General features: G+C 48.2%; 1 protein-coding gene across 1 annotated transcript; it reads right to left on the bottom strand.

Annotated features, from left to right (window-relative positions):
* Positions 1-2946: 2946 nt before the first annotated feature.
* On the bottom strand, positions 2947-23537 carry PRIM1 (DNA primase subunit 1). The gene is made up of 13 exons (XM_028721431.2): positions 23383-23537; positions 21301-21458; positions 20806-20912; positions 19379-19452; positions 17951-18087; positions 17151-17209; positions 14107-14216; positions 12965-13056; positions 12074-12206; positions 11632-11701; positions 9311-9402; positions 5398-5496; positions 2947-3351 (listed from the first exon to the last, which is right to left on the bottom strand). The coding sequence occupies exons 1-13, from the start codon at positions 23483-23485 to the stop codon at positions 3332-3334; spliced, it is 1254 nt and encodes a 417-aa protein (XP_028577264.2). The 5' UTR covers positions 23486-23537; the 3' UTR covers positions 2947-3331.
* Between the last annotated feature and the right edge of the window lie 963 nt (positions 23538-24500).

Below are 24500 nucleotides of genomic sequence, written 5' to 3' on the forward strand. Positions count from 1 at the left end.
GTGGGGCATTCTTTGGGCCCAGTTGCTGCCTCAACTTCAGGCTGCTTGTTCCCCCCTTCTGTGCCGACTTGGCAGGGCTGCACATGAGGTGGTGGCTGTTATGTACTGAAGTTCTCACCCTGGGCCAGCAGGGGGATACTGTAGTTATGCAAACGAAGGATCGAAAGTGACGTTCAGTGATTGGATAGTTTTAGAAAGTTGCTACAGTAACGTTGTACCGGAGCTCTATATAAGCAGGCTGACTGAACCCTTCAGTTCTGTTCTGTTCTGGCCTCTGAATAAACAAGAGCTGTTTGAAGAATCGCTGTGTCGTCTGATATGTTCACCCACAACTTAACAGTGGCCTTGCCACTCCATTAAGTACTGTTGGGTAGCAGCCAGGGTTGGGACTGAACCCGAAGTGAGGCAATTCCACACTAACTGCCTGGTGTGAAAGCCCCCTGGGGACTTCCAGGCTGTTGCTGTTTTGTGGGTAGAATTCAGTCTCATACCAGAAAATTCAGGTAACATAATTAGAGTGGATCTGATACTCTTGTGCCATTACCCTGCTTCTCCCCACCCACCCAGCTCCAAATATTTTTTTTTTTGCAGTAAGGAACATGGTAGGAAAATATGCTAGGAAGTATGGGATAAGAGGGACGCGGGTGGCGCTGTGGTCTAAACCACTGAGCCTTGGGCTTGCCAATCAAAAGGTTGGTGGTTCGAATCCCCATGACGGGGCGAGGTCCCGTTGCCCGGTCCCAGCTCCTGCCAACCTAGCAGTTTGAAAGCACCCCAAAAAGTGCAAGAAGATTAACAGGTAAGGTAAACGGCGTTTCCATGCGCTGCTCTGGTGTCGGTGTTCTGTTGCGCCAGAGGCGGCTTAGTCATGCTGGCCACATGACCCGGAAAAACTGTCTGCGGACAAACGTCGGCTCCCTCGGCCAATAAAGCGAGATGAGCACTGCAACCCCAGAGTCGTTTGTGACTGGACTTAACTGTCAGGGGTCCCTTTACTTTTACGGGATAAGAATTGCTTGACAAAGATCCACAGCACACATTTAAAGCACATGGCACCCTCCAAAGGATCTAGGGCACTGTGTTAAGGGGGCTGAGAATTGTGACTCCATGTGGGGGGAACTAGTCATGTGTTAAATGTGCTTTTAATGTACGGTGTGGCTCTCCATGCAGACAAATCAGAACTGATGCTCAATAAAAAGCCAATGTCCTCTAACCTCTCCACAAACTTTCTTCAAACAAATCAGGGTGATTGCTCAATGAGCAGAACATCTGGAAGCAACCCCTTGTGTCTATGCAACCATTTGAGGAAACACATGTAAACTGGAAGAGAGTAGATTCCCCCCTCCTTTCAGACCGTATGCAATCTCACAACTTTTGTGGCTGTTTTGAAAATTTTATTTATGAAAATGTAAAGATTTTAGGACAACGGAGCTTTAAATATAAAGAAAACCAAAAAGGACAACATGAACAAATTCCTTCTAAGGTGATAAAATAAAACAGTCTTAACATTTAGCCTGTACAGAATTAAAAGGAAGATAACAACAACAGGAAAGTGGGGAAGGCACTGCTGGTTACAGCATAGATGTTGCATACATTAATGTAAAAGGTAAAGGTACCCCTGCCCGTACGGGCCAGTCGTGACCGACTCTGGGGTTGCACGCCCATCTCGCTTAAGAGGCCGGGGGCCAGCGCTATCTGCGGACACTTCCGGGTCACGTGGCCAGCGTGACGAAGCTGCTCTGGTGAGCCAGCACGAGCGCAGCACACGGAAACGCTGTTTACCTTCCCGCTATAAAGCGGTACCTATTTATCTACTTGCACCCGGGGGTGCTTTCGAACTGCTAGGTTGGCAGGCGCTGGGACCGAGCAACGGGAGCGCACCCCGCCGCGGGGATTCGAACCGCCGACCATACGATCGGCAAGCCCTAGGCGCTGAGGTTTTACCCACAGCGCCACCCGCGTCCCTATATACATTAATGTACACAGCCTATAAAATACATGGAGCCAAGCTGCTCAGCCTGTTTTTTGGGTACTACAGAGGTGGGCGATGCACACATGGCTATTATGCACACTTCCTGTAACCCTCTCCTGACTTCCCCCAGATACTTTGTCACAAAAATTCATTTTGGAGCACCGTTAAGGCCTTATGCTGCTTTATTATAATACCTGCAACTCAGAGACTGATTTAGGCTGCAAACCTAATGTCACTTACCTGGGAGCAAGAACCACTGAATTCAATAGGGCATACTTCCAAGTAGACATGGCTAGGCTTATGCTGTGTTTCAGTGGGTGTGGCCAAAAGTTTGTATAGCTCTGGCAGAATCTCTGTGTTGCATCGACTTAGCTTTTGCTTTCTTTTTGCTGCTAATAGAAATCAGCAGAGTCTTTGGTAGCAGGAGTGGGCAGAAAAAAAAAAGACTTGGGAGGCAGATTAGGCTGTTGGGCTGAGAATTAAGCACTGCTGCCTTAACACATGACCTGCAGGTGGCATTTAGCTTGGTGGCTCACAAGCAGAGCAGGTCTGTTCTAGTGCCTCTCTTGGGGGCAAAATGCAAACTCTTGAGAATGAAAAACTGCCCAGATATTTACAGAAAATACCTGGCTTACATTCATTAACTCAGGACCGTTAATCTAAGAGGCATCCTACTCAAAAGCAAATGCATACTGAACTTTCTGCATAAAAAAAATGGGGGCAGGGGACAAAACCAACAAGAACTAGACTGGAAAATAGAGGATGATGAGGTAATCAGGGCTGCTTAGCACATTGCCTGTTGCCTCTTTTGCCATAAATGTGCCACAATGTTTTCTGCCGAGTCCTGCACATCTGATGCTTGGTAGCCAAATCAAGCCAGGCTCCCTCTCCTTCAAAGTTCCAACCAGAGTTTCCTGTTCTTTGAAGTTTATCTCAAGGAGAAACAACACCACACCATTTTTTCTGTGCTAGTATGTGATACAAACTCTTCTTTTATCTGCTACCAGTGAAAGACACATCATGTTGAGTAGGCTCCCACCTTATGCGGAATTTCAACACTACTGCTGAATGTTTACATTTTAATCATGCGGGTAGTTTACATCAGGTCCTTTTGCCACATGGGCTCTGTATTCTGCTGCTGGCACCTACAAGACTGTCAGCTCCTAATTCTATTCTAATCACCAGCCCTTGGATGGGGGGGGGGATTATTATTACTTTGGTCTGCTTCTGTAAATGAATGTGGTTGGGTGCTGCAAGAATCTAACAAGGCAGCTAAAAATACGTTCCACTGCAGATGAACACAGCTGTCTGGCTGCATGAAAGGGTCCTCATTACTGCACATCAAATGTCAAAAAACCTTCAGAAATCCAGTTGCATATCTAAAAAGAGAAAATGTACCGGTAAGGCATAGTTTGAAGGTATTATCTAACATGTTCTGTAACAAATTAATAACAATAGCTATTATTCTGCCCTTCACCCTAAGGCTCCAGGGCAGGTTGAAAAATTAGAATACAATATCAAAAATGGTTTAAAACAACTTACAAAAGGCTTGTCCCAATTTATTTATTTTTAAAGTTACAGAACTCTTAGGTGGCTGCAGGAAAAAGGCACCAAGCAGAAATTGAGGAACATATCATTGATCACCCACCTCCACTCCCAAAAGTGGAGTATCTGCAGAATGAACATCCACACCAGGGTGTCTTTGCACAACGATTCCAGTGTTTTGAATATTGTTGGATTTTTTGCAGCAAGTTTAAAAAAGAACAGGGATGATGAGGGACATAAACCAGAAAACTGACACAATGATGGCATTGTTTCTGGGGCTTTTTTGAGGATCAGTATAAATAGCATGGGCAACGCTATAAAAGGCATGTCTGGAGGGGTCCTCAAACAAAGCAAACAAAACAGCATTGTTACTCAAAATAGCCCGGTGTCGAGTTCCCTGCTCTGCAGCATGTAATACAATGTTCCCTGCCATCTGGACATCACTATGCTGTGTTTCCCTGACCTCCACTAGAAGCAGCCAGTTACGTAAAACAGAGAAGCCCAGTGTAACGACACCAGTGGAAGTTGTACCATGTTAGGGGGGTGGTAATGAGAAAGCTGGGACGTGGGTGGCACTGTGGGTTAAACCACAGAGCCTAGGACTTGCCGACCAGAAGGTCGGCGGTTCGAATCCCCGCAACGGGGTGAGCTCTCGTTGCTTGGTCCCTGCGCCTGCCAACCTAGCAGTTCGAAAGCACGTCAAAGTGCAAGTAGATAAATAGGTACCGCTCCGGCGGGAAGGTAAACGGCGATTCTGTGCGCTGCTCTGGTTCGCCATAAGCGGCTTAGTCATGCTGGCCACATGACCTGGAAGCTGTCTGTGGACAAACGCCGGCTCCCTCGGCCAGTAAAGTGAGATGAGCGCCGCAACCCCAGAGTCGGTCACGACTGGACCTAATGGTCAGGGGTCCCTTTACCTTATTAATGAGAAAGCTAGGGCAGCTGTTTTGGGTGGCAGACCCACATTTCTTATCTGTGGTTCTGCCTTCAGCCTAAGGCTGTGTAATGCCATATGTTTAAAGCACCCTCCCAAAGAATCCTGGGGTCTGTAGTTTGTTAAGGGTGCTGGGAATTGTAGCTCTGTGAGGGGCAAGCTACAGGTCCCAGGCTTCCTGGTGTGTGTGTGTGTATGCGCTTTAAATGTATGGTGTGTACATAGCCTCTGTCACAGAGCAAAATACGCAAAACTCCAAAATCAAGACATACAAGAATAACCAAAGCAAATTTCAAAGTGAAGGATGCAATAGAGCTGCGGTACATATCTTCTGTAAAGCAAGGGTGTTCTGTAAAAAAACAAGCTTCTAAAGCGTGTTTATAGGTCCCCAGTAAAACTGACTGCATACAGGGGTAACAAACTGGTGTTTGCCCGTTGGTTTGAAAATGTCTGTACAGGGGAGAGAGAAAGGGTTAAAATGTAGACCAATAGGAAAGCCGGAGGCGGAGCCTACCTGTTTATAAAAGGGCTTAGCCCAAGGTTTGGGAGTGGGTTGGTTTTAGTGGGTTAGTTGGGAAAGGCAGTTGGAAAAGCAGTTGGCAGGCAGTTGGAAAGAGACAGTTAGTGCAGTGGGTTCTTGTGTGAGGGGAGGTAGAAGAGATAAAGACAGGATAAAATAAGACTAAGAAGGTAAAGAGTAACAACATTTGGAATGCAGCTAAAATTTGTTTGTGTCTGCAATAAACTACACTCTTCTTTGTTAACTTGAGAACCTGACTGAGACTAAGTGATTTACCGGGGAGGACCTGGTTGGTGGCAGCAGATTAGTGGTGTACGGGTCAATAGTCCGTGAGACAACTGGGGGCTCCGTACGAACGCCACACAAACGTTTGGGGAAAGCACAGGGAGCACAAGCCAACCCTCTCATTCTGACTCAAGCCCTTACCACTAGCCTTGAGACGTTCCTTTTTGTGAGATTTTTCCATTTCCTCCAGGAACTGCTCGAAGACTTTCACATATGGAGCCAGGCTGGTTTTCTTGTAATCTATAAACAGAAGACATACAACAAAGTATGTTGTCAGGCTGTTCACTTTCCATGCTAAACTTAATAATCTGAACTCACAGCCTCCAGATATTATTGGATTCCGACTCCCCTGAGCCTTAGGTTGGCACTGCCAATGCTCAGGGATTATAGGAGATGTAATCCAACAACCGCAGGAGAGTCTCAGGTTCCCTATGCCCTTTTACAACAGAAAAACAGTAGGAGTATGTGGCTGCATACACAGCATCCATCTAAAGCACACACTGAATAATCCTGCAAACTGTTGTTTACCCTGCAGGGAGCTAGAATTCCTAGCACCCTTAACAAAGTACAGTCCCCAGAATCGGTTGCTGAGGTGCATGCGTGTGCTTTAAATGTGTGGTGTATACACAGCCTGTACAGTGGTGCCCCGCAAGACGAATGCCTCGCAAGACGGAAAACCCGCAAGACGAAAGGGTTTTCCGTTTGCGAGTTGCTTCGCAAGACGAATTTCCCTATGGGCTTGCTTCGCAAGAAGAAAGCCCATAGGGAAATCTCCGGGGACCTCTTTTAAATGCTGGCGGTGGGGAGCAAAGCCTTTCCCCCCCTCCGGCCTTCAGAAGAGGTCCAGGAAGGCCGGCGGGGGCCGAAAGGCTTTGCTCCCCACCGCCAGCATTTTAAAAGCAGTCCGGGATAGCAGGGAAGCGCTTCCCGCTATCGCGGACGGCTTTTGAAGGCAGGCCGGGGGGGAGCAAAGACTTTTGCCCCCCGCCCGCCTTCAGAAGAGGTCCTGGACCTCTTCTGAAGGCGGGCGGGGGGCGAAAGTCTTTGTCCCACCTGCCTGCCTTCCCAGGGGCTTTTAAATCGCCCCGGACAGCGGAGAAGTCCTCCGCTGTCCCGGACGATTTTAAAATGCCGCCCGCCAGCATTTTAAGATCGCCCCGGACAGCGGAGAAGTCCTCCGCTGTCCCGGGGTTTTTTAAAATGCTGGGGGTGGGAAGAAAAGCCCTTGTCCCCCCCCCCCCCAGCCTTCAGAAGAGGTCGGGGGACAGACTGTTCCCGGACCTGGTCTGAAGGCGGTTTCCATAGGAACGCATTAATTGATTTTCAATGCATTCCTATGGGAAACCGTGCTTCGCAAGACGAAAAACTCGCAAGAAGAAAAAACTTGCGGAACAAATTAATTTCGTCTTGCGAGGCACCACTGTATCTCATCTGTCCCTGAAGGTAAGGGACACAGATCAACTTTCTCCACTAGATGGAGATGTTTTAATACACTTCCCCCAGCCTGCTCTGAGCCAGCTGGGAGAAAAGAAGACTCAAATCTGCAGAGCTCTGGAAGGTACAGCAAGTCAGGGTGAGATTTGTTCCCATTTTCCCCTGCCACCCTCCATGTGCTCTGATCAGCGTTAAAAAGTCAGTCTCCTAATCTCACGTTCTAGCCCAGGGGTCGTCAAGCTTTTTGGGGGGCGGGCCAGTTCACCGCATCACAAACCTCCTGGTGGGCCGGAGTGCGTGTGTGCACGCGCATATGGCAGAGAGGGCTTCTCTCTCCCCCAGCCCTTCCCGTCCTGTCCCCCTGCCTACCTAGGGTGCTGCCAAGAGGCAGAGGCTAATGGTGGCAACGGAGGAGGAATGAGCAGCCTGAAAGGGCTGCTTTTGGGCTGCTTGTTCCTTCTCTGCCGCCGCCAGCAGTGGCACTGGCGGCGGCAGCATAAGCTGCAGTGGCAAACAGCTTGCTCCAACAAGGGGCTGCTGAAAATGCACTCAGCCAGCCCAGCCCCCTTCCTCCTCTTGGCCATGTGCAGCCGCCGCTCGCCCATTGGCTGGGGCCTCAAAACTTTGCAGGCGATTGGCCAGCGATTTGCTGCACAAGAAGGAGGGATAGAGGAGGGAGGAGGTCCTGCCATGGTGAGGAAGAGGGGAGAAAATGTTGGCCAAAAAAAATGGCGCCCGTGCCGCAAAAAAACCCACAACGGAATCCAACCCCCGATCCATGGAACTGGCCATGGGCCGGTTCCAGGAGGCTCATGGGCTGGATCCGGCTTATGGGCCTTAGGTTGCCGACCTCTGTTCTAGCCCATGGGTCAGCAAACTAAGGGCCGTGGGCTGGATAAGGCCCAATTGCTTTCTGGATCCAGCCCAAGGACGGTCCGGGAATCACTGCATGGATCGCCAGCATGCGTGTTCTTTCCCTCGCCCTCACACAGTGGCAACAGCAGCGCCTCCTCCCTCCCTCCTCCCCACCCGACCTAGAGGAGGAAGGGGGTTGGGCTTTGTTGGTGCCAGCAGCGCTCGAGTGGCCGCCATTTTAAGCAGCCCCTCTCTGGCGTCCCTCCACCGCCGCCAGCCCCTGCCACTCGCAAGACACAGGTAAACAGCCACTGGAGCTCTTGCATCATCCCCCCCCCAATAAAGTCCCCCCCCCCCAAGGTCTGAGGGACAGTGGACCAGCCCCCTGTCGGAAAAGTTTGCTGACCCCTGTTTTGGCTAGCCAAACAGGCTATAAATACGCACGTGTCAGGGTTTGGCCCCGAATGCGTGTACATGTAACTCTGAGGCCAAGCCCGTTACAGGCCTATGTAAGAACTCAATGACTGCTGTGTATCTTTTGTTCCTTTTGGATAACATACATTACATTTGTGCAACAGGACTTCCCCCTGTTCCCAAATTTACTCTGAAGCACTGAGGGAACCCCTAAAACAGATTTAGGGGTTGTGCGGGGGGAGAACATTCCACATGCAAGCAGAAATCTTTGTGCTTATGGAATGATTGCCAGGGCGCTACATTGGATTCCACTCATGAATTATTATTTCTTTATGGGTGAGATTCAACCAATGGGTCCCGTCAATTTGTGTGATGGGTTCCCCCCCCCCCCCATCTCCTCCCTGGTGGCTCAGTGGGTGGTGGTTTGGCAGAACTCTGGAACATTGCATGGGGGGAGAGAGAGATTGTCCTTTCTGCCAAGTGAAAATATTGGATCCTGCCTTTTCTCCCAAATCCAAGGCAGCAAACAGAAAAATGTTAAGCCAACACAGTATAAAAAAACATACAGTACAGTTGTACCTTGGAAGTCGAACGGAATCCGTTTGACTTCCAAAACATTTGGAAACCAAGGCGCGGCTTCCGATTGGCTGCAAGAAGCTCCTGCAGCCAATCGGAAGCCGTGCTGCACGTTCGGGATCCAAAGAATGTTCACAAACCGGAATACTCACTTCCGGGTTTGTGGCATTCGGGAGCCAAAACGTTTGACCTGCAAGGCAACCAGAGTACGACTGTACTTAAAACATTTTTTAAAACAATTTAAAAAAACCATACTAAAACTTCTAAAAATTGCCATATTGTTGTGATTATACAGTGGAACCTCGTTTTTTGAGCGTCTTGGAAGCCAAATGTTTCAGAACCTGAACGCTGAAAACCCAGAAGTACTGTATTTTTCTGTGTATAAGACTAGGTTCCCCCCCCCAATAATGTCAAAAATTAGGGGGCGTTTTATACACGGATAGTGCCGAGGGTGGACTGGCGATTGGTTGTTGCCCAAAAATAGGGGGCATCTTATACATGGGGGGTCTAAAAGATGGAAAAATACGGTAATTGCTTCTGTTTTCAAACACACCTTGGAAGTCGAACGGCTTCTGCGGCATGTTTTTCCATTTTCAACACTGAAATTGCTGACAGCCCTTTGCACCTCGGTTGTCGAACGTTTCAGAAGTCTTCCGGAACAGATTATGTTCGACAACCAAGGTTCCACTGTATACGTTTTACTACTGCCTTATTACAATCTCATGTTTGAAAGTGGGTGAAGATTTCACAAGGTCTTATGCTGCCTGCTACGAACCTCTGCTTCGCCGAGAGTTTTCGGGCTCCCCGTCATTTTCTTTTGCATCCCCCTCGTCGTTGCTAACTGTGTCCAGCTCATGACAGAGGCGGCTAAAACAAAACAGAAACATCAGGAATCCCACAAAACCTGGTAAAAAGGTAAAGGTAAAAGGACTCCTGACGGTTAAGTCCAGTCTCGAATGACTCTGGGGTTGCGGCGCTCATCTCGCTTTACTGGCAGAGGGAGCCGACGTTTGTCAGCAGACAGTTTTTCCAGGTCATGTGGCCAGCATGACTAAGCCGCTTCTGGCGAAACCAGAGCAGTGCACGGAAATGCCATTTACCTTCCCCACTAAATTATTAATGGCTAACAACATTAGCTTCGTATACCGGATACACCAGTTACAATAATAATAGTAACAATAATAACTACTACTACTAATAATAGTGGTAGTAGTAGTAGTTTCTGGGGCAGCAGAACACAGGTGTTGAAAACTAAACAGAGCAGGCACCAGGCAAGCCTCCCTAGGGAGAGCCCAAGGATCCCACCTGTCTCAGCTCCCAACCAGGCTGATGTGGGGTGATGTGTGCTGATATAATGTTTTTTGTGTGTGTGTTTTAAAAAAATTAAAGCTTTGGATTTGGAAGTTACATTTTTGCAATGAAGAATGCTATGATTCAGAAGCTCATGCTAAGCTTTGATCTTTCATTTTAGGATTTTCAAAATATTGTTGCGATTCCCTTAAAGGTAAAGGTAAAGGGACCCCTGATCATTAGGTCCAGTCGTGGACGACTCTGGGGTTGCGGCACTCATCTCGCTTTACTGGCCGCGGGAGCCGGCATACAGCTTCCTGGTCATGTGGCCAGCATGACTAAGCCACTTCTGGAGAACCAGAGCAGCACACGGAAACGCCGTTTACCTTCCCGCCAGAGCGGTACTTATTTATCTATTTGCACTGAACTGCTAGGTTGGCAGGAGCTGGTACTGAACAAGGGGAGCTCATCCCCTTGTGGGGATTTGAACTGCCGACCTTCTGATCAGCAAGCTCTAGGCTCTGTGGTTTAACCCACAGCGCCACTCTTCTAGGAACATCCTCTCCTCAAATCCACCTTCTGTATTACAGGGTGGAACTCTTTCAACAGCTTGGTCCTATGTAGTTTAGCACTCCTAAACCCACTGATGCATACGATCAGGCAACGTCGGGGAGTCCTCTGTATGTTGCTGGACTACATCTCCCATCATCCCTGACTATTAGCTGGCTGGGGATGGTGGGAGTTGGAGTCCAACAACATCTGGTAGTCCACAGGTTCCCCAGCTCTGGGCTATGACAAAACTGAGGCAGAATAAAGTCGTAACCTGCCCTGGGACCTTATTAATAAATCTCATCTATTACATTTTTTGGAAAGTTGTTTGTTCACTATGCATTTTGACACTTCATACAATATCGTAAACAAATCCTGCATAATGGTTCTAGAGATCAAGCAGCAAGAGCAGGCTTTCCTTTATGTTTGGACATAACTGGTTACCATTTTGAAGCAAGGACTGAACCTTTCAAAACTTCAGTGATTGCAACTACTGATTTCAAAACTCCACCATTTACTGTATTTTTTGCTCTGCAAGACGCACCAGACCATAAGATGCACCTAGTTTTTGGAGGAGGAAAACAAGAAAAAAAAATATTCTGAATCTCAGAAGCCAGAACAAGAGGGATCGCTGCGCAGCGAAAGCAGCAACCCCTCTTGCTGTTCTGGCTTCTGGGATAGCTGCGCAGTCTGCATTCGCTCCATAAGACGCACACACATTTCCCCTTACTTTTTAGGAGGGAAAAAGTGAGTCTTATAGAGCAAAAAATACGGTATTTATTTTTTGTTTCTTAGAATTCCCAACCAATGAAGGGCACGAGGCTGCTGGTCAACAGTAAATAAGTAATGGAGAATGTTGTGTTGTGGCTGCAGAGATATGAGGGTTAAAGGAAATTAAGAGTAAGAAACAGGAGTTTCCTCCCCTCGGTTAAAAAAAGCTATGCCTCTGTTAATGCAAGATGCTGTAATCCTCCTAGTCCAGTGACCTAAGGGTCTAACCACATGAAGAGCAGCTGATATGGTGTCTTCCAGATGCTGTTAGACTACAATGGCCATCATTCCTAACTGTTGGCCAAGATGGCTGGGGCTGATGGGAGTTGTAGTCCAACAAGCATGCGGACGCCACCACAGTGGCTATCCCCAGACTACACAGTGAAGCTAATGCAGACTGCTGCTGCAGCTCTGCGCTCCAAGAGACAAATGGCAGCGTGTGTTGCGCTTCAACTTTCCATGTGCCCAAAGCTGGATCATTCATACCTTATAGTGGGGACAGCAAATGGATCAAATTCATCCAGTTTCTTCAGGTCGATTGGAACTGAAATACGTCCTAAAGGAGGGCAATGAGCAAGTTAGAAAGGGACTTTCTGGGTGCCAGCATAGATATAACTCTACATGCTTTGGGGTGGGGTGGGGGACAACAATACTGCTACTACCACTGACCAAGATGGTTTTATCTCACCCATCCTCCACAGCTCAGAGCGCTCTAGGTGGCCCTCTTTCATTTCACCCTCTCAACAACCTTGCAAGGTAGTTTAGGCTGAGAGAGAAGCGAGTGGCCCAAGGACACTGGCAAGAGTGAAGCTGGCACACCTAAGGGGATAGGTGAACTCCCAGATCCAAGACCAAAGGCCCTATCCAACACCCTATTAGATCCCCATCTTCACTAAAGGAAGGTATGTTGAAGCATCATGCAACCAACCTGTTTTGGGGTGAACGCTGAAGGGGCTCTTCAACAAGTGGTTGATTCCTTTGCTGACATTCATATCTAGCCGTGGAAAACAGTACTGAAGCATGATCTCAGACTCAGTGTGCGCCATTTTCTTGAGTGTGCTCTGGGAAGGAAGAGGAAGATTGGAAAGGGTTCAAACTTGGGAGGATCTTTTGTAGGCATTTGTATTTCACCCTTCTATTAGAAGGAGGCTACGCTGTGGGTTAAACCACAGAGCCTACGACTTGCCGATCAGAAGGTCGGCGGGTCGAATCCCCGTGACGGGGTCAGCTCCCGTTGCTCGGTCCCTGCTCCTGCCCACCTAGCAGTTCGAAAGCATGTCAAAGTGCAAGTAGATAAATAGGTACCGCTCCGGCAGGAAGGTAAACGGCGTTTCCGTGCGCTGCTCTGGTTCGCCAGAAGCGGCTTAGTCCTGCTGGCCACATGACCCAGAAGCTGTACGCCGGCTCCCTCGGCCAATAAAGCGAGATGAGCGCCGCAACCCAAGAGTCAGCCATGACTGGAACTAATGGTCAGGGGTCCCTTTACCTTACAGTCGCTGAGGAAGGGTTGTGCCACCACAGCACCTAAGAGCACACTCTGCGACTGCAACGCTGAACAGTTTTATATTGGGGGCGGGGGTGGAATCAGCAGAAGGGGTTAGTGAGAAGTGCTTTTATCAAACACTGCCCATCCCAACAATCCCATTGCTTTAGAATTCAGCTGTCAATCCCACTTCTTGGTCAAGAAATAAAAGCTCGCCAGCTTCTCATGTTGTTTTGTTCCCCATCACCCAGTGCTGGCAGCCTAGGGACTCACCCAAAAGATTCTTATGATGCAAATGCCCCCTCCCCCGCTACCTCAAGCACCTCAAATACTTACACTGTGTCTTTCCAATGCTTTTGTCAAAAGCTCCCAGCGCTTGACTGAATCGTGCTTTTTAGTGAATTCCTGAAGCAGTTCTTTTCGAACTGGTGGCCAAATTGTTAAGGAGTTTCAAATCTGGTCCGAGGCCTGCTGGTGCCTGGGGCAGAGGAGCCCTGCTGGGTCAGACCAAAGGCCCATCGAGTCCAGCATCCTGTTTGCATAATGGCCAACCGGACGCCTATGGAAAGCCGACAAGCAGGATACGAACACAACAGGATTCTCCCACTCAAGTTCTCCAGCAGCTGGTATTTAGAGGGATGCTGTTTCTGCATCAGTAAAATTTGGGGCATCACACGGCAGGACAGCGTCTCAAGCAAAGATATGCTCTCCCAATCTCACATTCCCAGCATGCTTGTACAGTCATACCTCGGGTTACGAACGCTGTGGGTTGCGGACTGCGCCAAACCCGGAAGTACCGGAATGGGTTACTTCCGGGTTTCGACGCTCGCGCAGAATGACATGATGCACATGCGCAGAAGTGCTGAATCACGTCACGCGCGTGCACAGACGCAGCGCTTCAGGCTGCAAACGCTGTGGGCTCTTGCAGATTATTGCAATGCTTGGAGACGGGCAGGTTGTGCATCCCTAGCAGTGACCACAGGAGGAATGCCTGCTGGAAGGAGCGCAGAGAGAAGCAACGCCATGGTACATCTGCAGCAGCACAACCAGATGCCTTCATCTGCCCCAGTTGCAACAAAACATGTCTCTCCCATATCGGTCTCCAATGCCATAGCAAGCACTGTAACATTCCAAGTTTGAATTCACCCCCAAAGGCAAACGGATGCCAACAACAACAGCCGCCTCTGCCTCCGATATGGGATAAATCTGCTTCCTGACCCCTGCATCAACACAAGTGCCAGTATCTGGATTTTTGTCCCCATGGCCTTGACTATTTATTGCAGGGAAGGGGAAGCTGTGGCCCTCCCAAAGTTAATGGAATATAACCCCTTTCATCCCTGGCCATATAACCATGTTGGATGGGAGTTGCAGCCCAACATCTGGGGGGCCACAGATTCCTCATCCCTGATTTTATGGGAATGTCACTAGTAAGATGTGCAGCACTCTCTGGCACGCCCCAGAGGTTCTTGAAAGGATATTCTCTGGGACCAAAGCCAACACTTTTTCATAGCTCTCTTTACTTCCAAGAATGTCCTGCTCGACAAGTGCATACTCTCTGAAGTAACGCTTCACCACATTTAGAGATTCGCTGCAACAGAAAAGGGGAAAACATCAGAGAGTCAGAGGGGTAACTTTGGGGGAGAGGCAGGTGAATGGGCACAAGGAAGGTTACCGAGGGAATGGGCTGAAAGCACCGCAAGTGACTATGTCATCAATCATCAGGAAGCACAACATTCCTGCTATGTATATAAAGCTCAATAATCCTCCTACATATACAAAGTTAGGGACATGGGTGTCGCTGTGGGTTAAACCACAGAGCCTAGGACTTGCCGATCAGAAGGTCGGCGGTTCAAATCCCCGCGATGGGGTGAGCTCCCGTTTCTTGGTCCCAGCTCCTGCCAAGCTAGCAGTTCGAAAGCACGTCAAAGTTCAAGTAGATAAATAGGTACTGCTCCGGCGGGAAGGTAAACGGCGTTTCCGTGCACTGCTCTGGTTCGCCAAAAGCGGCTTAGTCATGCTGGCCACATGAACCAGAAGCTGTACGCCGGCTCCCTCGGCCAGTAAAGCGAGATGAGCGCCGCAACCCCAGAGTCGGCCACGACTGGACCTAATGGTCAGGGGTCCCTTTACCTTTATACAAAGTTAGTTATCTTTTATAAGGTGCTTTGGAGTAAGTGGGTGGTCTTTGCCCTGAAAGGTGCAATATGTTTACACACTCACACGCCCACCCACACCTAGGATGTTGGGAAAGAGGGAATTTCAGCAGGAACAGCCTGCCACACAGAGGTGATAAAAGCCTCAATGGCATTTCATTTGCTCTTGCCTAGGTCTGGGGAAATCTGTACAGCAGGACCTCCGGCTGTGCACGGGATCCATTCTGGAGCTCCGGTCGGATCCCAAGGAATTCGCAACCGGAGGTGCCTGTTCTGCGCATGTGCGCAGCAGGGTAGAAGGTCTCTGCGCATGTGGCAAAACCCGGAAAAACACTTCTGGGTTTGCCGCGTTTGCATCCTGAAGGATACGCAACCAGAGGTGTGCGCATCCAGAGGTACCACTGTATTGTTGAAGAAGGGAGCTGCAACGTAGTATGGCATCATTTTGTAGCATTGCCACACCCAACCCTGGTAGAAAAGCACAAATATTGCGAGAAGGGAAAAGAGAAGGTCTTTGTTCTGTGCAGATTGCACAAATGGGATGCATGCCAATGGGCATGCATTCCAGCACTTGCCTGCAGGAGGGGAAATGTAGATATGGTCTCGGAATTAGTAATGTGGTAATGTCTCTGTGCACACTAGGATAATGTGAGTTGAGTGGTTAATGTGCATAACAGCTGGCCATTGTGCACATCCACATGGGGAATGTGCACATAATCTGTCTATGAAAAGGGAATTCTGCACATTCTCCAGTCATTATGCATAGTCTTCAATGGGCCTTTCCTCCACTTCACATCTGAATATTTACCCTTGGAGCTGCATTAACCACAGCCTACCCTAGTTTTGGGTCTAAACCACAGAGCCTAGGGCTTGCCAATCAGAAGGTCAGCGGTTCGAATCCCCGCAACGGGGTGAGCTCCCGTTGCTCGGTCCCTGCTCCTGCCAACCTAGTAGTTTGAAAGCACGTCAAAGTGCAAGTAGATGAATAGGTAGTGCTCCGGCGGGAAGGTAAATGGCATTTCCATGCGTTGCTCTGGTTCACCAGAAGCGGCTTAGTCATGCTGGCCACATGACCCGGAAGCTGTCTGCGGACAAACGTCGGCTTCCTCAGCCAGTAAAGTCAGATGAGCGCCGCAACCCCAGAGTCGTCCGTGACTGGTCTTAATGGTTAGGGGTCCCTTTACCTTTTACCCTAGTTTTAGGGTTTTAGGAGCAGCCCAAAAGCTTTCCCATGGCTCAAGGCTCTTATTATATAGAACAGTGTTTCCCAACCTTTTTTGGGCAAAGGCACACTTGTTTCATGAAAATAATCTCGAGGCACACCACCATGCCAGATGGGGAAAGGTCACTTTTTACTTATGTAAAAAAAAATAAAAAAATAGTAACAGCATAGAAGGTAATGGTTAGGCTAGCATCCCTCTTCCAAATATGCTAGGTTTTTATTTGCAGGGACTGTTCTACATGGGAAAGCATTCAGCACTGTCGTTCTCCCATCTGCCATCTGAATTGGTACTATTCTGGGTCAACTTACTCTGCTGCATGTGTAGATGAAAATGGCACCAAGTGTGGGGGAGGGGGCAGAACAGGTTTCAGATACAGGATATTAAGCATACACGTACTTCAGATTGAACTGGTTGCTTGCTTTGCAAGTTTTCATTTCCCAAATGACTGCCTTGGCAAGCGCAATACCTACCAGGCTCAACGCCGGTCTCGCGCTGCCGCTTCCCGCGCTCTCAAGGACCCGGGAGGAGGAAGGCGTGAAGGGAATCCCGAAGGCGCGAAAACCTCGCGCATGCGCAGGCCTTCCGCCTGCAACAGCCCAGTAGGCCGGCCGAAGCGAGCGGCGATGGGATGTGCGAGGGAGCTCGCTCGCCGCCCCGCGTGTGCCTATGTGGGGCACGTTACAGCCCCGTGACGTCAGCGCCATGCAGGCAGCCAGGCAGGCAGACGGCGAGAGCCCCGCGCTGGGCGGCCTCTCCTCGCCGCCCCGCCTCTCGCCGCCCGACTCGCCCGCCTCCCTCCAGGCAACATCTCGCGGCACACCAGGCAACGTCTCGTGGCACACTAGTGTGCCGCGGAACACCGGTTGGGAAACACTGATATAGAAGGCTTTTCTCAGCCCCCTGGTTCATGGTTAAGTGTGAAACAGAATGCCACTGAAGCCTCATCAATAGTTGCACCTATAGCTTCTACACACCCTTCTCCACCAGAAAGCCACAAAGCAGTCCATACCTCCTTATTCCATAGTGATTCTCAGCACAGCTTAAAACAACACTTAAAGCTTAACATTTGCTGAATAACCAATTCAGGATGTGCAACCTCTCTATGCTAGAAATGCCATAAATTCCCTGGCTGTTGCCTGAACTGACCTGATGAAAGGGTGGATGTTGTCCGGAAGAGTCACCTTCTTGATGGTCTCTTCGCCACCCTGTGAAATATGGAGGTTTAGTTTAGGTTGGTTTCTTTAAGCATCTTTCAGTCTATCTAATGTTTATCGGATGGATTTCCCCCCTAAATTGATTTTTTATTTTATTGTTATTTACGCTTTATACCGTATTTTATGCTGGGTTTTTTTGTAGCATCAATTAAGTGTTTTAAATTTGTTGTTAGCCACCCTGAGCCCCGTTTCCTGAACCGGGAAGGGCGGGGTATAAATAAAAAATTATTATTATTATTTCCAAGTCAGTTTACAAACAAGAAAACATTTAAATACAAAATTAAGAAAGAAAACTAGAAGCTCAAAACAAGATTAAAAATGAATTGAAAATGCACCAGAAAATAAAAAATATGCAAAATGAGCTCTGGTTAATACCCCTCCACTGAGAGCTAGAAACGTCACGCTTTATGGGCTTCCCAGAGGCATCTGGTTGGCCAATGTGAGAACAGTCCTCAAGTAGATGAGCCTGTGGCCTGATCCAGCAGGATTCTCTGTTAATACACTTAAAGATTGCTCCTGGTCATGACACTGTGCTCTGCCTTTCCTTGTCCTAGGGGCATGTCCCAACGTGACAGGCCAGTGCTGTAGCTTAACTGGGCCACTGGTTCTCTGCCCTCCAGTGTCACATAATCATAGAACTGTAGAGTTGGAAGGCACCCGAGGGTCATCTAGCCCAACCCCCTGCAATGCAGAAATTAAGTTCCACCTCCTTCTGTCCTAAAGATACCACACCTTCACAAGGGAGAGATATTCCACTGCTGCAGAGCGGAGACTTGAAGACCACTTCCTGACCGATTCGTCACACACCCAGCAATGAACGCCTCTCCGTCCCGAGTACACCCAGAGGCGGTGCTTGATGCCAAAGTCCTCTGGAGGTGCAGAAGAGCAGAGTAGAAAGCACAAAAGGTAACAGCTTTGACGAGAATGCATGAATAGAACCTTAGTGCTGCGAGTGCTCATAGCGTTCTGCATGCTTCATCCCAGCAATTCTTACAACAGTCCCATAAGGTAGGCTGCCATTATTATTCTTATATTGCAGATTGGCTGGGTGTGTGTGTGTGTGTGGCAGCAAGTCAGAAAGAAACAGACCTTGATCACGGCTAAAGTGAGATTTGAGCAAGCATATCCTGAAGTGCAATACCACGTGTGTTAGTATTTATACCAGTAGATACTAACTCCCACACACATACACAAATGCAGCAATAGAAAATAACAGAAGCATTCCATCGGTACAAAGCATATGAGGAGGGTAAAAGGGAAGAGTCAATTCAGCAATTTACCAATCTGCAGATATTGCTGCCGAAAGTTAGGCTGCGCGGACTGACAGTAGTAACAGAGGCAAAAGCATGAAAAGGAAAGTCAGGGAGTCCCCATAATTGGAAGGCTTACAGAAGTTGGTTGTAATCATATCCACTAGAAATTTAAGGAAAATCGACTTTTCCTCACTGCAGAATGATACATTAGGTACCCTCTTAAAGATACCATTCCAGCCCTAGGACTTGAACATGGAAAAGGAACCGTAGCTTCCATGTCCGTCCTGTCTGTCTGCTTGGATAGAAAAAGCTGCAGCAGCACAGCAATGTGCAACCTCCTGTCTTTTCAGTCCCAGAATTCACCTGCAGGATGAGACCCAGTTTTAAATTTTTTTATGCATAAGCTTAATTTGCCCCCCATCTGTTTAGGCTGGAAGTTCCTTGGGACAAGGACCCATCTTCTTTTGCTTACACTTCCCAAAAGGCTCCACAAAAGCCAATGGTACTGGATAAATCATATACCGGATTTTTTGCTCTATAAGACTCACTTTTTCCCTCCTAAAAAGTAAGGGGAAATGTGTGTGCGTCTTATGGAGCGAATGCAGGCTGCACAGCTATCACAGAAGCCAGAACAGCAAGAGGGATTGCTGCTTTCACTGCACAGTGATCCCTCTTGCTGTTCTGGCTTCTGAGATTCAGAATATTTTTTTTCTTGTTTTCCTCCTCCAAAAACTAGGTGCGTCTTGGGGTCTGGTGCGTCTTATAGAGCGAAAAATACGGGTATATTTGAAAATATGGTACACACTGCTGGAAGGCGCTTAAACTCTGACTTGGGTGAGTCTCCGAAAGAAAGGTGGACAAAATGGTCAGTCTGGCAACAGTTGCTACATGGCCATTGGCCACTTACCCACGAGTGCCCGATCTATGATGCGGATGGCAATGGTCATTAGAGTCCAGCACTTGGGGCAGATCTCTGCAGAGCTGAAAGAAGAGTCATTAAAAAATGAAGCCCTGATTAGTTTAAAAATATAACCCACGACTCCCACCCTTCAAGGAAGCTTACAAAACCATATAAAAACCACAACAACCCAGTTCAGACAATTGTTCTAGACTCTGTGGTTTATGGAACAGTGGAAAAATGTTGGGGCTGAGCACTCATCCTCTCCTCTGTTGGCTTAAGTGCCAAGACCCTGGACCGCATTAATCCAGAGTTTTATGTTATGTCCAAACTAGGAAGCTCTAAGTTAACGTCCCTTAACAAACAAGGAAGTAAGTCAGGGTGTGATCTGCTAAATGCTCTTCAGCCCAAAGTGGGCAGTGTATTTTTTAACACACACACACCCCAAAGGCACTGAACAAGCAAATCCAAGAGGCTATTCTACGGCTTCAGGATTCAGTGGGAAGAGGCTTATATGTAATGAGTGGCTATTTCACTGAACATGAGAAGTCATTTGACACTGCATCCACACACACATTCTTGCGCACATTCTGAAGTTTCAGAATGGAAAAAGGATTTTCTTTTAATGAAATAATTTATACGATTTCGTGTTTCATCCAACACTTAGATCTAGCATCCTTATTATTAATAGGCGTGTGGGACAAAACAAAGGGTGGCTTCCATTATCCTGCCCACCTGCAATCTTGCATGCTGTGTCAGAAGACAGAGCACTTGGTTGAGTCAGGCAAACTCTATATTCTTCCAAGCTCCCGGAAGAGTGCTATTCAGAGTTCTTCAGGCTGAAGGCCTATCCAGACCTACCTGGCAGCAAGTCCCATTGAACACAGTGGGACTTACTTCCAGGAAAACATGCACAGGATTGCACTGTCAAGGCTCCTCCAGATGACCTAGCTAGTCATTTGTTCAACCCCCCCACTTCTGAATGAATTTCCCTGTCACTTTCCAAACTGCAAAAAGCCTGGTTCTTTTTTAAAGTGGATTTGTTGTGCCAGGGTGACAGGGCCCTTTAATCCTCTTCTACTGTACAGACCTAAAGTTCTGGTATCCACTTGTGTGGGAATCCTTCCCACAAAATACTGAGAGTCTAGACTCCCATTTAATGTGCTGTCAAGGTTCAGGGAATGCCCACACATGGAAATAAAGTACAAAAACAGACAATAAGCTTAAAGTAAAAACGAAACAAGTTTCTAGTCCATAACTGTTACAACAACGCTGGAAGCATAGAAGTGGGCAGCATCTTGTGAAGTTCAGAGCAGAACTCAAGAGTGATCAGTCAATGGAGAGCGAATGCTTCCCAAACATATACAATTATCATCCTCACCAACAAACTGGCCTCTTGTCCCCAAATCACTATCCCAGAAGGGTAACAGAAATACCTGCAGCATCTTCTAACATCATCGTAATCTGTCATGTCTATATCAAATACGAGCTCTTTCTCCTGGGCCTGGAAGGCACCTAGGTGTACCATGTTGTGCTGGATGGGCTGCAGGGAAGCGAAAGGGAACAGAAATAACTTAGAAATGATAGCTGCTTACAGTAATTTAGAATTTTATTTCCCTGCCTTGTGACAGTTAACTAACTGGTTCCCCCTCAACGGTTCCAGTAAAATTATGTTTGATCATATTTGTACGGTCAAAGGGCCAAGTCTTTTTTTAAGCCAGTTAAATGGTGGACTTTAGGGCAGGCAGTTTTGAAAACTTTTTCTAAATCATTTTTATAACAGGACTGCAGAACCTGTGACCCTCCAACTGTTGCTGGACTCCAGCTCCCATCAGCCGCAGCCAGCAATGCTACCAGGGTGATGATGGGAGTTGTAGTGCAGCAACACCTGGAGATTCCCCAGCCTGGCTTTATAGCATTGAAGTGCATACCTTGTGCGAATACACGGCCCCAATGTCAATTTTGTAAGGGCACATTTTCTGGATCTCTTTTTCCAATTCCAAGGGTGTGTTGAAAGACTGGTACCGCACGTAGATGTCATCGCGGAGCGTGAACGAAAACTCCCTTCGCTGAAAGTAATTCTTTGACACTGCAAAAGGAAGATCACATGCTAGTTACATTGCGCAGCACAGTTTCTGCTTTGAATCTCAGCTCTTCCACGAAGCTGGCAAGGCGGTCTTAGGCAAGATGCTCTTCTCCAAGCCCCAGTTCTCCTTTTGCAATATGGTGGAATAAGACAGCACACTGAACACTCTAAATGATATATATAAACTCTAAGCGTGATTATATTTTAGTCAGCCAGGTTGGCAATAATTCAGGAAAGTCCGTACAAGAAGTTCATACAACCCTAAAAATTCTGTGGCCAGCAAAATGTTGGGTCCTCCTTAACTGTCCTCTGTTAGCTGGGCTGGTCCTCTGTCCAAAAGTGTCTGCTATTTGCAGAGCCTTCCAGTACAATTCCACTTTAAAAATAACAATAAGAAGAGAAAGCAGAGGCCTTGAAGTTGTCCATTATTCGGTCACAGATCATTCAGTCACAGTCTTCCCCACTATGGTGTCATGTATTGTATTGCACTAATCATATTTGCATTTATGCCAAATACATGAGCACGTGTAAATTTTATGCATGTCTGTGCTCTCTTTTTTACCACACAGGTGGCCACGCTAACCAATGCCAGACGGGGCACGAAGGTGGCAGTGTTCCCTTGTATAGTGCTTCCAAACACAGACTCATGGAACTGAACTGTACAGTTGGAAGGGGTCCTGGGTGTCATCTAGTCCAACCCCAATGCAGGAAGATGCAGGTGGCCTGTATGGGGATTGAACCTGCGACTTTGGTGCTATCAGCACCACCCTCTACTAACCAGCTGAGCTGACTGAGTCGGGGAGCTTCTGTTTAGAAGAGAGGTGAACTAGCCCTGTTGTATATCGGGGGGGGGGGGGCTGTGTGGAGAGAGTCTCTTCCTTTAAATTCCTGGGAGTTTACCTTAGTGAAGACCTCACTTGGAAAAGCAATATAACTCAGGTGGTTAGGAAGGCCCAACAGAGACTCCATTTTCTCAGGGTCTTGTGAAAGAACAATGTTAAACAACAACTGATGACCACCTTCTACCGGTCCATAATAGAAAGTGTCATCTCATATTGTCTCACAGTGTGGTACGTTGGCTTGACAACCACGGACAGAAAGTCTCTACAGAGGGTGGTGAACACAGCACATGGGATCATGGGCTGTCCCTTGAGTCCGCTAGATGACATCGCAAGGGATCGTTGCCTTAGGAGAGCGAGAAAAATTCTCAGGGATGATTCACACCCCAGCGAGCACCTCTTTAATCTTTGGGCAGGAGATATAGAAGTACCAACAGGCTAAAAAACAGTTTCTATCCGTGGGCTGTTAAGTTGCTGAACAGAAAATAATATAGTGCAACTGACTTTAGGGGTTGGTGAATTGTGCGACAAGCACACAGAGCGCAATGAGATTGAGTGTTTGTGGGGGGTGGGGAAGGGAGGCTTGATTAATTTCATTGTACACAGGTTGTACACTGACAATAAAGTTATTATTATTATTATCAGTTCAGCGTAGTTGATAGTCCCTCTTCCACAAACCCGCAGAACCTTTTCTTTCGGAAACCTATTGCTCCTGCACCTTGCAGTTGTGCGTTCCTCAATTAATTCCTCAGTTAATTACAAACTGCGGGAAGAAGCCTGCCCTGAGTCTGCAGGCAGCGACTCATTTCCCTTAGCTACCCCATTTTCTTTGAACCGGGCGCCTCCTCCCGTTCCAGTGCCCACCATGAAGGGCGAGACCAGGTGCGTTTCTTCGCCTTCTGCATATGCTCAGAGGCACCCGTGTTGCAAGGCTGTGGGGGCTGAGCCCCGCCCCGGAGCACTTACGCGCCTCGACCACCTTCCCCCCCCCAGTTGGGGGGGCTTCCCTTTCGCTCCCTCCGCAGCTCCAGGGTCCCAGGAGCGCGACTCTTCCCCCCCCCCCGCCCACCCGCCCGCTCCTTGCTCACCGTCGCCGTAGCGCAGCCACCGCCCGTAAAGGCCGAAGGGGAAGACGCGGCGGTAGTACAGCGGCAAAAGGTCGGGCAGGGAGCCGGGTTCGAAATCTGCCATGTCCAAAGAGGAAAGCGGAGCGCGCGCGCGGGAGAAGCCAGGCTCCGCCTCCCGCTTCTCGAAGAACCAATCAGAGCAGCGCCCGCCATATATGCACCGCGCCGGGGATTGTGGGAGTTGTAGTTCCGGCGAGAAAAAGCGGCCTCTGAGAGCCTCTAGCGGCCCTTTAGGAAAATGTTGTTGTTTAGTCGTTTAGTCATGTCCGCCTCTTCGTGACCCCCTGGACCAGAGCACGCCAGGCACTCCTGTCTTCCACTGCCTCCCGCAGTTTGGTCAGACTCATGCTGGTAGCTTCGAGAACACTGTCCCACCATCTCATCCTCTGTCGTCCCCTTCTCCTTGTGCCCTCCATCTTTCCCAACATCAGGGTCTTTTCCAGGGAGTCTTCTCTTCTCATGAGGTGGCCAAAGTATTGGAGCCTCAGCTTCAGGATCTGTCCTTCCAGTGAGCACTCAGGGCTGATTTCCTTCAGAATGGAGAGGTTTGATCTTCTTGCAGTCCATGGGACTCTCCAGAGTCTCCTCCAGCACCATAATTCAAAAGCATCAATTATTTGGCGATCAGCCTTCTTTATCGTCCAGCTCTCACTTCCGTACATCACTACTGGGAAAACCATAGCTTTTACTATATGGACCTTTGTTGGCAAAATAAAAAAATAAAAAAAAAAATTAAAAAAAGTTCTCTCCTTTCTGAGGGCAGATGAAGGCCCTTATTCCAATAGGCTTTTGGGAGTGGACTTTTTTTTAAGCGAAAGGGCATATAATAGTGTTGTGCTGTTTTTACTGTCTGCATTTTAGGGTATTTTATGGTCTCTTTCTTGTGAGTAGATCTTTGGGAGCCTGCCTACCCTGGGAGGATTCCCAAGTTCTTTAAAGTGAGTTGTAACACACACCAGATCAGTTTCTGTTTTCAAGTTCATTTCTCCATTAAATTTGATTCTATTACTATAGAATTGTAGAGATTGTTTATCCTCCTCTTCCTTATGGTCTTGAGAACTGGTAAATAAATGCTGCCA

This window comes from Podarcis muralis, chromosome 2, assembly GCF_964188315.1.
Source record: "Podarcis muralis chromosome 2, rPodMur119.hap1.1, whole genome shotgun sequence".
In the NCBI taxonomy this organism is placed as follows: domain Eukaryota; kingdom Metazoa; phylum Chordata; class Lepidosauria; order Squamata; family Lacertidae; genus Podarcis; species Podarcis muralis.